Source organism: Camellia sinensis, chromosome 2 (assembly GCF_055761805.1).
Source record: "Camellia sinensis isolate YWXY chromosome 2, ASM5576180v1, whole genome shotgun sequence".
Taxonomy (NCBI): domain Eukaryota; kingdom Viridiplantae; phylum Streptophyta; class Magnoliopsida; order Ericales; family Theaceae; genus Camellia; species Camellia sinensis.
This window is the reverse complement of record NC_138962.1, coordinates 50,051,136-50,065,735: the sequence shown is the minus strand read 5'-3', so window position 1 is coordinate 50,065,735 and position 14,600 is coordinate 50,051,136. Positions and strand designations below refer to the sequence as shown.

The 14,600-nt window shown below is 34.0% G+C and overlaps 1 protein-coding gene and 1 long non-coding RNA gene across 2 annotated transcripts; one reads left to right on the top strand and one right to left on the bottom strand.

Annotated features, from left to right (window-relative positions):
- Positions 1 to 5,789: 5,789 nt before the first annotated feature.
- Positions 5,790 to 8,520, top strand: LOC114315530 (protein FAR1-RELATED SEQUENCE 5-like). Its single transcript, XM_082909254.1, has 3 exons — positions 5,790 to 8,120; positions 8,207 to 8,338; positions 8,446 to 8,520. The coding sequence occupies exons 1-3, from the start codon at positions 5,790 to 5,792 to the stop codon at positions 8,518 to 8,520; spliced, it is 2,538 nt and encodes an 845-aa protein (XP_082765380.1).
- Positions 8,521 to 9,856: 1,336 nt separating this feature from the next.
- LOC145819546 (uncharacterized) lies at positions 9,857 to 10,465 on the bottom strand. Its single transcript, XR_014360303.1, has 2 exons — positions 10,299 to 10,465; positions 9,857 to 10,212 (listed from the first exon to the last, which is right to left on the bottom strand). It is a non-coding gene; the product is annotated as an uncharacterized LOC145819546 (long non-coding RNA).
- Positions 10,466 to 14,600: the final 4,135 nt, after the last annotated feature.

Here is a 14,600-nt window from a genome sequence, read left to right as displayed (position 1 = left end):
TGGATATACTTGCTTAGTAAAGTATAAGTCCCAACTCGTTTATTTACTATCATAAATTAAAGATGGCGGTAGAATTGGCAATAGGGTGACTTTGTAATCCTGCATTCTCGTTTTCCGTCTCCGTCTCCATCTCCGTCTCCGTCTCCGTCTCTTACTTTGTTGGGGCAGGGGCATTAGGGAGGTGGCAGAGTGAGAAAGTGTCAGAATAATTTGTCACCTTTAAAAAATGGTACAAACAATAACTAAATTGTATAATATATAAGAGAACAAATATTAATTGTAATGAACCCTAAAAGATTAAAAACAAGAGATAAAGAGGTAAAAAATGAGGCATATATATATACACATAAAATTTACTTATTTAGTATAATCAGATGCGGTTGGGCTTCCCTCCAGTCCAATCCAATCCGTAATCAGACTAGAGAGTACTGTTAGCCCTGTGGGGGTCCACTACAGATCCCGTTTTGATAATTCGAATCGTTCAATATGTAAAACTCGTTGAGTACTATATGGCTATAAAAAATCACGTTGATTGTATATCGATAGCTATCTTATCGAATCAGATTTCTGTCAACTGTTTATTTTTTCATCGTTCATTTTTTTTTATACAAAACTGATTTCATCACGTAAATATTAATATCCTATCAATGTGAATTTTTACAATCATATAGTACTCAATAAGTTCTACACATTGAATAGTTCGGATTATCAAAATGAAATCTGTGATAGACCTCCACGAACCTAACAATATTTTTCAATTCATGATCGGATTGAAGGGAAGCCAACTCCAATCAGATGCGACAAAAGAAGCATTATTAGAATGACAAAATGTCATCCCTCATTGGTAGCAGCTATTTTTTACTTTTGGCATTCATTGGTGTATGTTGGCAACACGTGCATTGACCATGCTCAAACATCTTTTGCTTTGCCATATCAAATTCTAATTGATACATTTGGTGGCAACAACTTAGTTTGTCTCATTGAAGTACAAAATGCCAACAACTTTGTCTCATTGCAAGATGAAATTCCACCTCCGATAAGTATTTTTATATTTTTAATTAAGCGCGGGGATCAATTTATTGTTATGATTTGATTAAACTTTACCTAAGATTCTTTGTAAAACTTGTGTTACATTTGTAATTCATTTAAAGTAATTTAGTGATAGTAAAATCGAACAACATACCTCAATTTAAGGAGTTGTATAAAAATTATCGTGCCTCTTTGATTGATTTATTTTTAACATAATTGTAATTTCTTCTATTGATTTCCGGCAAAATTCATTTATCTTTCCCAGCAAATAATACCATAGGACAAACAATTTTATAACTTGAATGAATAAATGAAGGTGGCATGAAAATCAATGTAGGGTGTTTAAATAGACAAATAATAAATAATTTTATAATTTGAACTAATAAATGAAGGTGGCATGAAAACCAATGTCGCCTATTTAAATAGACAAGTTTGTGGCACATGTAGTTGAAGTGTCACATTGACATGTGATGTGAATAAAATTTTTAAAAATTTAAGTAAAAGTAACATTAAATTGTTTGGTGTTGAGTTTTAAAAATAATTTTTTGAGCTTTTAATTTGTAGGTTTAGTATTTTTTTTTAATTAATTATTTATTATTTTTTCGATTCACTTAATTTAGATATATTGAAAAAGTAGAATATTTATCAAGAAATCAAAAATAATAATAAATTCAAAATTGTATTAGTTTTTTTGTATTTAGTCAATTTTTTTTTGAAGATTTTGAATATTGTAAGCAAATAAATATCTTATTTTGAAAATAAATTCCTATGGATACTTCTTCATCATATACTTTTCTATGAAAATGTAAAAAAATTGAAAAGTTATTTAATCTCTAATTCCATTTTAAAAAAATTGTAAATATTTTGTAAATTTACTAAATTATTGTAAGGAAAAAAAATATATATTCCCCTCACTTGTTTTTAAAAATAATTTTTTATTTTTCTTCTCTCCTACTCCCACCAATCATTAAGGCTATGCAAAATACTGCTCAATTTATTAAAATTGTGATCCGCCCAGTAACTACATGTTAGTTTGATCCACAGTTTTAAATTTATAATCTGCATCTATATATATATATATATATATATATTTTACTACTAATCAAATATTAAATTAAAATTAAAGTGTGAGAGATTTAAAATATGAAATTTGTTCTACATTAGTGTAATATTTATAAAAAAAATATTATATAAAATTAGTTTGTGTTATATATATAAAAAATATTATGTAAATTAATGTTATATATTATTCAAATGTTTAATAATTGTTTAATATTATTCTTTAATCAACTAATAAATTGAATTTGCCAATACTATAGTTTGGTTATTTCTTAATTCAACATTCACAATTTAGTTTTATAATCGCATTGCACGTATCCCTATCAATCACTATTCATTACTCGTCACCACCGACACATCTCGCATCGACACCCATACCTCTTTCCACTCTTTAAAAGCTACCTTCGACCATTACTACTGACAATTAGGACTGTACAAAATACTACCTAATCTGTTAAAACTGCACCGATCTGCATCAATTCGCACCACTCTAACCTCTAACTGCGGTTTAAACTTTAAAATTTATAATCCGCTAACAGAACCGCTCCGCTTCGCTATAGTTAGTACATATATATTTTTTAACTTCTAATAAAATATCAATGTAAAAATGATGGAATTTATTACAAATTAGTGGTTATATAAATGAAACATATTATGTAAAATTATTTTGTGTTATATATCTAAAAAAATATTATACAAATTAGTGTTATATATTATGCAAATATATGATAATTAATTAGAATATTTTTCAATCTGTCAGTCCACCAAAAATTGCCCAAACCGTAATTTGTCAATCCGCTAACCCACCATTTGATTTATAATTTTACTCTCAAATCGTCCGAATCGCACTACTCACACCCCTACTAGCAAACACCTTCACACCCAAAAAAAAAAAAAAAAAAAAGAACTATTGCCCCAGGTATAAGAGCCCAAAATTTTATGGATGAGGTGTTGTATGATAGAAATTGTGTAGTGTGAAGTATGAAATTAATGTAAGGCCTCGTTTTACATCTAATCATTTTAGTTTAAGAGTAAAAAAATTATTAAAAATTTAAAAATACTTAGGCTTTGTTTGATTGTGAATTCAAAATGTAATTTCACAGGTGTATTTCAGTATGATGTTTGGTTGTGTGTTTGGAATCAACTTTCCAAACCTCTGCAGAGAGCTCTGTATTACAGTCGCGTTTTTTGTGAAAATTTTGGCCAGGGGAAGACCATCCGGATGTCCTCTGCTCTACAGGATTTTTTTTTTTTTTTTTTTTTTGCAATTGATTTATATAATTGGAAAAAAAAAATTTCTGAATTTTTTTTAATTTTTAATGTGCTTTAAAATAATTTTGAGTTGTATATTTAGTTATGAGTTGTAAATTTTTGTATCATATATCAAATATCACATCAATAATTTCCTACTCAAATCAAACCTCTTTTCCAAAACTATTTTCAAAATTCTTTACCAAACAAATTTTCTACACTCAAATCATAATTCTACAACACACAAACTCAAAATACAATTCATACTCTTAAATCACATTTACAAAACACAACCAAACGCAACCCTAACAATTTATCCTACAAACCTATCTGCAATTTGAAATCATGTGCCTCTGATAAAAATCTACCATCCTATCATTTTAGCCTGAAAGTCTAATAGGAGTAAAAAATGGTCAAGTCTAACCATGTCTCTTTGTGAGTTGTTTTGGGAAGATGGTAAAAAAGTAATTTTTTAACTTTTAACTAAATTTTTAATTTTTTTAAACAAATGATTTGAAAAGTTGATAAAAAGTGATTTTTGACTTTTTTTTTATTAATGTTTGTTTATGATGTCAAATCATAATAAAATGACCAAACTATCCCTATTTATTTAAAATATTTACAACTTCACCTATATAACACATTTTGATCCATGAAGGTAAAATTGTAATTTCACCGTTGGCTAAAAACTAACTTTCCAAATAAAAAAAAAACAAAAAAATCAACTTTTAACTTTTGCTACAAATCAAAAAAAATTGACTAAAAACCAGCTTTTCAAAATAGCCCTCTGCTTTCCGCGTTCGGATCCTCTAGAGTAACTCTCTAGAGTGATCCTCTAGAGTGGATGATCCGACGGTTCAGAATCGTCCTCACCAAAACGACGTCGTTTTGGTGAGGATTTTCAAAAAAAAAAAAAAAAAAAAAAAAAACATTTTTCTGCCGATTTCAAAATTCCCCCCAGCTGAAGAATGTCATTCCAGCGGGAAGAAGCATACCTGCGAAAGAAGGAGAGAGGGAAGAAGAGGCAGAGAGGCTGCTCCGTCGTGCATCCCGTCGGCCCACCGTCGCAGTCGCCCCGTCGCCCCACCGTCGCAGTCGCCACTGTCCTGCCGTAAGCTTCGGTCTTACCCAAATTTGAAATAGGTAAGAGTGGTGAGGTTTTTGAGTGGGTTTTACCCAAATTTGAAATAGGTTTGGGTCAAGAATTGGAGATGTCCTTATGTGTATACTTACATATGTATTTATGTATGTGTGTATATATGGTTCTTGTATGGCTCATTGAAACTTCAATTTCCATTGTGGGTACCTTGCTACCTTGGTATGTTTTTGTGAGTTTATTACAAACTGAATTTGTTCGCTTTTCCCATATGGGTACTGGTTCTTTACGGTGACATTTGGTGTCTGCAGCAAAGAAAAGTTTTGGCATTTATGGTAATCTGTGGTTGTCATGTTGTTTAATGAATCAACGTTTTTAAGACAGAAAATATGATATTTGCAACATTCAATGACAGATTTTCTATTACTGTCTTGACAAAAGGGGAATGCTTTTGGATATAAAGGCCCTAATGCCACACATTTGGTTTCGGTGACGATCTTTCTCTGTTTCTTTTCTATTTAGTTGTCATTTTTGGGAATCAACAATAAGTATGATAAAATGATAGTTATAACTACAAAAACTCGACTAAATTCTTAATATTTTTGGAAGCTTGAAGGATGAATTTGGGTGAACCAAAGCAATTATGGTTTCTTTCTATGGATCTAGCTGTATTTGAAGCTAAACCTTCAAAAGACGTAGCCAATAGATTTCCATAAGGATGAGAGTGAAGACTCAGGTGTCCAAAATCTTCAGTTTGTTGGCTTATTTATTTGCTTAGATATTGCAAAGCTTTGATTTGTCCACATAAGACTATACAAGGCATGGATGATGCTCAGATTTATCACATTGCATGGTTATCAGGACAAGATGGATAAGCTTTAATGTGGATGGCAAGTTGTTAGGTTAGATTTTAGTAGATTTGGCTAAATTCTTTGAGAATAGCTTATTTACGGCTGACCCATAAGCATCGTAGAATTTATGGACAACCTATCCCTATGAGAATATCATGCTTCTCCATTTCCCTTCCCTCTAGCCCAGCTACCACCACCATCATCAAACACACCTTCAAGACAGTGAGATTGCAGATATCTACTCATATATTCATGTGTCTTGAAAGAATAAAGCAACAGATTTTTGATAAAAAAATTAATTCATCCACCCAAGTAAAGCCCCATATTCTTTCCTGTGATTCTTCTTATTAATTTTTAAAAATTTATAAATTTATAAGCCATACCCATTTTATATATATTCAGGTCGTACGTTTGTTATTCGTTAATTATATTATTTGGTTTTTATACAGTTTTTATGCTAATATTGAGCACTTTTTTATTTTTAAGTGACTTGGCACATTGATATGGAACCTAACAATCATGAGAATGACGGGGGTGAGTGTGATTGGAAGCCTAGAGTTCGCATGACATTTGATACAGAACAAGAAGCATATGATTTCTATAATACTTATGGAGGAAGGTTGGGCTTTAGTATTAGAAGGGGTTATGTAAACAAGAGCAAAGAGGGGCAAATCACTTCAAGGCAATTTGTTTGTAATAAGGAAGGATTTCGGGTTGTCGACAAGCGAGATTCATTAACAAAAAATCCTAGGCAGGAAGTGAGGACTGGTTGTCAAGCCCGAGTTGTCATTAAGTGGGATAGGAATATTCAGAAATTTTTTGTTAGTGATTTTGTTGAACAACATAATCATATCTTCGTACCAGCAGAATGTACGCATATGTTACCATCCCAAAGGAAGATATCTGCATCACAGGCAACCGAAATAGATTTAGCCGAAAAATCTGGAATTCGTCTTAATGTTGCATTTGAGCTCATGGGTAATGAAGTTGGTGGAAGGGAGTCGCTTGGGTTTACAAAACTTGACCAAAAAAATTATTTGAGAACGAAGAGGCAAAACAGTTTAGCATATGGGGAGGCAGGTAGCATTTTGCAATATTTTCGTGACAAATCATTGGAGAATCCATCTTTTTTTTACTCGGTCCAATTAGATAACGAGGAGCAGATTACGAACATATTTTGGGCCGATGCTCAGATGATCATGGATTATGGGCAATTTGGTGATGTTGTCACTTTCGACACTACTTACAAGTTAAATAGTGCACATAGACCATTTGCGTCTTTTGTTGGATTAAACCATCATAGGGAAACTGTGGTATTTGGTGCAGCTTTGATGTATGATGAGACCGCCGATTCTTTCGTATGGCTTTTTAGAAGATTCTTGGAGGCAATGTCAAGTAAGGCTCCAAAAACAATTTTTACGGATCAGGATGCTGCAATGGCTAAGGCCATACCTATTGTCATGCCTAACACAACCCACCGCCTTTGCACTTGGCATTTGATGCAAAATGCATTAAGGCATGCAAATTCTATCTTCAAGGATAAGGCGATGAAGGATAAGGGGATGAAGAGTGTTTTATACACGTTTATGTACGACATTGAGGATGAGGAAGAGTTTATGTTAAAATGGGAGGAAATGCTTGACAAGTATGAAGTAACAGATAATCATTGGTTGAAGTTAACATTTGGGGTCAAGGAAAAATGGGGTTGGCCATATGTTAGAAATGCATGGGGTGCGGGCATGAGTAGCACCCAACTTAGTGAATCCTTTAATGCTTTCTTGAAGGATTTCATTCGGTCTGATCATAACTTAATGCAATTTTTCATGCATTTTGATCGAGTTCTGTCTGAGAAAAGGTACAAAGAGTTACAAGCTGAATATGCTCTATGCCAAAAGTTGCCCAGGGTGAATATTAAAGTGAAGATTATGGAGCAAGCTGCAGCTGTTTACACAAATAAAATTTTTGAAGAATTTCAGGATGAGTATGTCAAGTCCCTTGAAGTCAACATTGAAGAAATTGAAAATGATGGTGAGAGTACCGTTTATACGGTTCTTGATAGTGATGGTATAAAGGTGAGGAAGGTGAGGCAGGAGTGTGATGATTCGGTCACTTGCAATTGTAGGAAGTTTGAAATGAAGGGCATTTTGTGTAGTCATTGTTTGAAGATCCTTAGAGAAAGACTCAATTTGAAAGAGATTCCTTCACAATATATTCTGAAGAGATGGACTAAAAAAGCAAGATCTGAAAATGTGAAAGATAGGTGTGGGCATGATATTCAGGTTGATGTAAGGTTGCATCAAACTTCACGTTATAGGTCATTGATGGCAATATTCAGATCAGTAGCGTGTAGAGCTTCTGAAAGTGAGGAAACATATAATTTGACGGTAGAGAAAGCGGATGAATTAATTACAGACATTGAAACCATGTTAACCGCAAAATTCAATATGCCTTGTTCAGATACTATTCAACAAGAAAGCCCCCCCAACACATGCCCCGAAAGCTTTGAAGTGGATGGTGTAGCGGATAAAAATGTAGTCCAAGCAAAAGGACTCAAGAGAAAAGAGTGCACTAGCAAGGGACGAAGGCGGACAAAAGGTGGTTTGGAGCTTGCGTTGGCAAAGAAAAATAAAACAAGTTCACATAATGCTTCTCAAACTTCCATGTCTGTTACTCCTCAAAGTCCTCCCTTATTTCCGGCAAGTGCTCCTGAAGCACCTCCCTTAATTCCTCAGTCGGCTCCTTTATTTTCAAGTGTTCCTCAACTTTCTCCAATCTCGCCAAGTGTTCCTCAAGTTAGAGCTTCTCCATCTCAATTTATGTATCCCGCCTATGATGTAAGTTAGTTTAATAAAAAGTGTTAGTACGGATTTGTAGGTGACTATTATCATTTTAGATTGATATGTGTTTGCTCTTGTTGCAGCCAAGTTTTCTTCATCACAATATGCATTTTTCAATGCCATCGATGTATTCCGTCCATGGAACCTATCAAGCATTGCTTAACAATGCAAGTAGTTATCACTCGCAAGCTTCAAATAGTCCCGCCTGTAGTGAAGTAATTTAGTTTTCACCTTTCCTCATTAATTTTGTCATTAATTCATTTAAAGTTCCATTTTAATTTATGGTGCCTTTGATGTAATATTAATATCTTCTTTTTTGTAGGTACTATACGGTCGTGGTCGTGGTCGTGGCTGTGGCCGTGGGCATGGGGATGTCGATCACAAGCGAACATCTTAGTGTTATTTTGTTTTCGGAATTTTTGTGAAGGGCATTTTGTTGGATATGTAATATTCAAAACTTGAAATGTTGCTGAAATTTTGTTTCAATTGTTGCTTAAATTTTTGCTAAAATTTATGTTCAAATGTTGATGAACTTTTGATTAGTTTTTGCTTCATTTTTGTTGAATTTTCTGTTCAAATGTTGCTGAAACTTTGGAGAATGAGCTTCATACATAACTACGATAAGGATGGTCGTACTGTGTTAGAGATTAGGAATTAGGCGAATGAGCTTCATATATATGCATTAGTAAGATAAAGTTGCTGGTACTGTGTTGGGCAGCAGCATATGTAATCTGTTGAAGCATATCTCTTAGTTATGCATATATCTTAGTTATGCATATATATGAAGCATACAAACAGCATGGATTCAACAGCCACTGGTGTAAGGTTGTAATCTGTTGAAGCATTCTATGGCAGCATTCCGGATGCAGCTGCTGGTGTAAGGCAACAACAGATGCAGCTGCTGGTGTAAGGGCACTGTGTTGAGGCAACAACAACAGGTTGTACAGTCGGGTCTGTCTTCCTGCATTCATTGTGCTCGTGCAGTCTAGTGATGCTCATGATGCACTAGTATCCTTTTTTGGTAATGAGCCAGAGTATACAAATAAGCTAAATGCAATCACAAACCTGTTTGAATCCTGTTTAGAAAAATGACATCTAAATTGGGCTCCAATGAAGGTTGAAACAGCAGGATTTTTCCCAGCTGAAAATATAAATTTTATTTTTTCCAACAAGAAAAAAAAGAGAAGGAAATGCTCTCAATCTGAAAGGCACATTTGGGCATTTTTTCCCCTCTTTTACAGATCCCTTTGAGAAATTAACTTCACAGAATATATACGAAAGAGTACATTCCCATTGCAGTTCCATCTTCTAGACTTTTTTCAAAAAGGAAATATGTGAATTTAAATGGAAAAAATGTGAAACCACAGGAACACATCCAAGTTTGGTATCACAAACCTGTTTGAATCCTGTTTCAATCACAGTTCTGTTTGAATCCTGTTTCAATCACAAACCTGTTTGAATCCTGTTTCAATCACAAACCTGTTTGAATCCTGTTTCAATCACAAACCAGAAGCAGAGTGAAGTGATGTACACAGAAATAACTGATTTCCTTCAACCTGTTCATTGAACACATTTCAATTCAACATGTTCAACCATTCAACATGTTCAACCATTGTCCAAAAAAATACACTGTTAAGTACCTGTTCATTCAACACACTGTTAATTAATGTACCTATTTTTTTCAAACCATCACATATAATAGACACTGATAAGCAACCATTACAACACTCTAGTTTTCACAAACTGTTCATTCAACACATTTCATCTCAAATAAACCTGTTACACAGTTGTTCAGAATTTGAAGCACCATCAAAAAATTACAAAACAAGTAGAAAAGTAGATTACATTCATAGGATGTTCGAAAACTTAAGAACTGAGTCATTTACAAGAAAAAGTACAAAAACACACAAAATACAATGACATAAGTCACTGCCTTCAAGATGTTCTCAATCCTTTGAAGCCTTCTATCATGCTCACCAAGCCTTGAAGTAATGTCGTCGTCGTCAGCATTGGCACGGATTGATGAGGTAATGTCGTCGTCGTCATCATCTGCGAACCACCTGAAGTAATTGCAGTGGTCATTCGAATCCTACATTGGACAAGAATCAATTAATCAATAAAGGACAAATGAAATTTGTAAAAAGTAACAGATTCATTTATATAACAGGTACTTACATATTTTCTTGGGCAAACAAAATAGACACGTCCTTTATTTCCATTCGCATTGGTTCGTACAATACGCATGGAAGCTATTCTTCCACAATTACAAAACCTTTGCTTTAATCTGAAGTTCGTATTATCAATAGAAGACGAAGCCATTTTTTTTTTCTGCATAAAAAACAAGTTATTAACAAGTGTGTTAGGAAAGTCAAGTTATCACAGTATAACAGCTCAATCCTAATGAAGTTTATATTTTTATTAAACAAAATTATCATAAATTATATATTGTTCGCACATTCCAAAAGTTAACATAATCTAAAATTGCGGACAAACTATTTTATAATGCAAGAATATTACTAAGATTCAAACTAAGATAGATAGAATACCAATGTAGTAGAATAGATTAGATAGAATATATGTACAGCTCAATCCTAATGAACTTTTGGTTTTTGTCCATTTCATAATTTAGGCCCTGGCCTGCGCACATTTGAGGAAGAGACTAATGTTTTTGGTCTTTTAAGTCCCACCATTTCTTCTTTTAATGAATTACATTTTTCCTTTTTAGTTATTTAGTTTGCTCATAGACTGTGAAGGAAGAAAAGTTTGCAACATTTTGAATGTGGAAAATTGTGTAAGGAAGTAAAAGCAGTGTCTCGAAGCTAGTAGTGTAAGCTAACATCCTTGAATGATTTTGAATTTCATTTAATTTTCACAAGACATGATGTCAAGATGACACAACCAAACTATTGTTCTCATCAGGGAAGACAGAATGAATTCTTTACCTAGTGGGATTGCTATTATTGCTTGGAAACAGGTACGAGATACAGTGACAACATGATATGAATATGCTATTAGGGTGGGCTGGTTGGCTGCTAAGCCTTGTTAAGTAGATGATTGTAATTATGATTTCAAGTCAAGTGAACTTGTTGAGGGTGGCAGAAGGGAAGTACGGGAGTGTTAGGGGGACCTTAGTGTTAGGTGAAAATTGAGCAGGGTTAGCAAATTTCATGGAATTATGGATTTCTGAATTATGTTAGTGTTTTAAAGGGTGTCTATATAATTAGATTATTCAACAGGCAATCTAATTATATAGACACCCTTCTAATAAAAGTTGGGTGTCTCTAATAAAGGCAATCTAATTATGTTAGTGTTTTAAAGGGTGTCTCTCATGTCCTATCACATACTACAGAAAGGCAGAAACTTCCAGTGAATGTCTCTGCCAATAAGAATTGCCAGGGCATGGTATTCAACAGTACAGGTTAACTCAAAGTAATCCTGCCACCAGAAAAGATATCTTCCTTTCCATCATAGGGCAGAGGCCCATGAAATTTGTGCATTCACAAATTACCCCTATTGACATAAACGACTTCCCAACTGTAAGAAAAATATATGTTCCAAGGCCCAGAAGTTATAGAAAAAACCAAAAGTCAATATTACAAAAAAATTCAAAAGTTGCCCTCTCAATCTCCTCCCCCTCATTTTTCTTTTTCATACCAATCTGTTGCCTAATTGCACAATGTTACCAATCAATCCTTTACGGCCTTAACTTCTTCCCTTCTAGAGCTTGGTAGATATAAGAGAAGTTAGAATATTTTCTTCGATGATTATTGATTACCCTTTAAAACACTGTAGTATCTTTTGTTTGTGATGCACAATTAAGTTGTCAAGAAGAATATTGAGTTCATAGGCACAACTATTATTCTTGACAGATGAACCAGCATACAGCTTAATTTTCACCATCCTTAATCCTTCTCATTGCACCAAAAACGAAATTAACAATAGTAATAACTTACCTAAAATGTCTACATCAGTTTGTTTTTATTGAAACTTCTTAAAATAAAAACACAAAAAAAGAGCATCTTTAAATGTGAATGACCTAAAACATGAGAGGAATACTTATATGCACATGTCACATAACAAAATAATAATATGATATGGCACACATACCTGGTCACTCCAATGTACAGATTTACCTTCCTTGGCATAAGCCTTAATCAACCCAGAAAGAGCATTTACAGATTACTGGGGTTGCTGCATTTTTGGTTGTTTGAGAGCTATGGATTGTCACTGTAAGGAGTGCTTATTGGGGTTGGGGATTATGCTATAGTAAGAGAATTAGGACCTAGCACATGATCCTTACAAGATATATATTCTATATTCTATCCGCATCATGAAGATAAATATGTAAATAAGTCCATCTGCAGGTTTAGGAACAACATCTACGTACTCATCTTCTACTACATAGGCTTTCATGTTAATCAATATGTAAATAAGTCCATCTGCAGGTTTAAACTTTGGTAAAGTTCGAAGGAGCAAATTATCAAACACTTGGTGTGTGAGCATTCCAACTAAATGAGTACTGGAACAAATGCTCATAACAATGGATCAGATCAAGAAAAAACTGATTCATTAGATAAGATGAAGATTGATAATTCAGATTCACCAGTTTGATTTTTAGTTCATCTAGATTGAAATATATTTTTTTATGTAGGAATGCAGGGTCTGTTTTTTTTTTTTTTACACACATATATCTACACACATATTTGTGTATAAAGGGTGCAAATCAATGATTTAAGCAATACATGAAATAAAAAAGCCTAACTTGTTGGTAGACAAGAATAGAACAGAGAGAGAGAGAGAGGGAGAGAGGGAGAGAGAGTGAGAGAAACAGACAGGAATAGGGAATGAGATGAGAGACCGAAGCTTACGGCAGGACAGTGGCGACTGCGACGGTGGGGCGACGGGGCGACTGCGGCGGTGGGCCGACGGGATGCACGACGGAGCAGCGTCTCTAACTCTTCTCCCCTCTCTCCTTCTTTCGCAGCTTTGGTTCTTCCCGCTCGTCTCCTAATTCTCTTCAGCCTGGGGGAATTTTGAAATCGCAAAAATGTTTTTTTTTTTTTTTTTTTTTTTTTGGAAAGTCCTCACCAAAACGACGTCGTTTTGGTGAGGCTTAACCACAGCCGTCGGATCATCCACTCTAGAGGATCACTCTAGAGAGTTACTCTAGAGGATCCGCTCGCCTGTTTTCCCGCCAACCCAGGAATTCCCATAGCCAAACGACAGGCTGCCGTGCCAGCGTATCATTTCACCAAACGACAGGCTGTCAATTCAGCGTATCATTTCACCTACAGGTGAGTATAAATTCATAGCAAAACTATCAATTTACCTATTTCTTTATTTTATAAATTATTTCATTTCATTTTTTTTTATAAAAAAATTAAAAAAATTATTCTAAATATACTAATTTTTTTATCTTATATTTTAGTTAAAAAATTAAAAAATTATTAAAATAATCTATTTCCAAACGAGACCTAAGTCATAAATTAATATTTTTGGATAAATTTAGAGTAAAATTTATCCAGATAAGTTTTTGAATGTACATCTATATCAAACATATATTATAAATTTTTGTTTTTGCTATTTAAATATTAGCAGTTTTAGAGTTCCAGATAAAAAAAGACATAGAATTTATTGTGAATTTATTATGAATGACCAAGATTTATTCATGTTGTAATCCCACATCAACAAGTTTGAACAAGATCTAAAAACATGCGGTAATGCTACGTACCTCGAAACCCGTGACCCGAGTTTGGCTCGACACCAAAACGATGTCGTTTTAGTGTCGATTTTTTTTTTTTTTTTCTTTCTTCCCTGTTTTTGTTGCAGAACGAAGAAGAAGAAGAAGAAGAAGAAGAAGGGAGAAGAAGAGAAGGGAGGAGGAGAATGAGGAGGAGGAGGAGGAGGAAGGAGGGGAGAGGAGGGGGCCATAAAAATCGGCTGGAGAAGGAGGCAGGGTTGCGACTGCGACTGCGACGATCGGCGAGGCGGTGGTAGTGGTGCGGCGATCGGCGAGGCGACGGTCTGAAGCTGCAACGATCAACGGCGAGGCAACGGCGGTGGTGCTGCGCGACGATCTCCTCCCTCTCTTCTTCCTCTCCCTCCCTTCTCTTTCTCCTCTCCCTCTTTCGAGCCAATTCGAGCCCTTAGTGTCGAGCTACGGCTCAATTTCGAAAAACCTAGGTAATTTTTTTGGTTACTATTCTCAGATTGTAGGCTTTCTGTTTAAATATTTGAATATATTTAATTTTTTTTTTATAAATAAAAATAATAAACTTCAAGTTTGAACATGATCTAAAAACAAGGGTAATTTTTTGGATACTATTTTGGGATGGTAGACTTTCTGTTTAAATATATGAATTTATTTAATATTTTTTTTATAAATAAAAATAATAAATTGTGTTAACTAATTATGGTATATACGTCTCATAATTTAAGAAAAAAACAAAATTTTATATTTTTTGAGTCATAATTTTT

Coding starts and splice junctions, on each gene's coding strand:
- LOC114315530 (XM_082909254.1), top strand. CDS start 5,790: ATGGAACCTAACAATCATGAGAATGACGGGGGTGAGTGTGATTGGAAG. Junction 8,121..8,206: donor TTATGTATCCCGCCTATGAT/GTAAGTTAGTTT, acceptor CTCTTGTTGCAG/CCAAGTTTTCTTCATCACAA. Junction 8,339..8,445: donor ATAGTCCCGCCTGTAGTGAA/GTAATTTAGTTT, acceptor TCTTTTTTGTAG/GTACTATACGGTCGTGGTCG.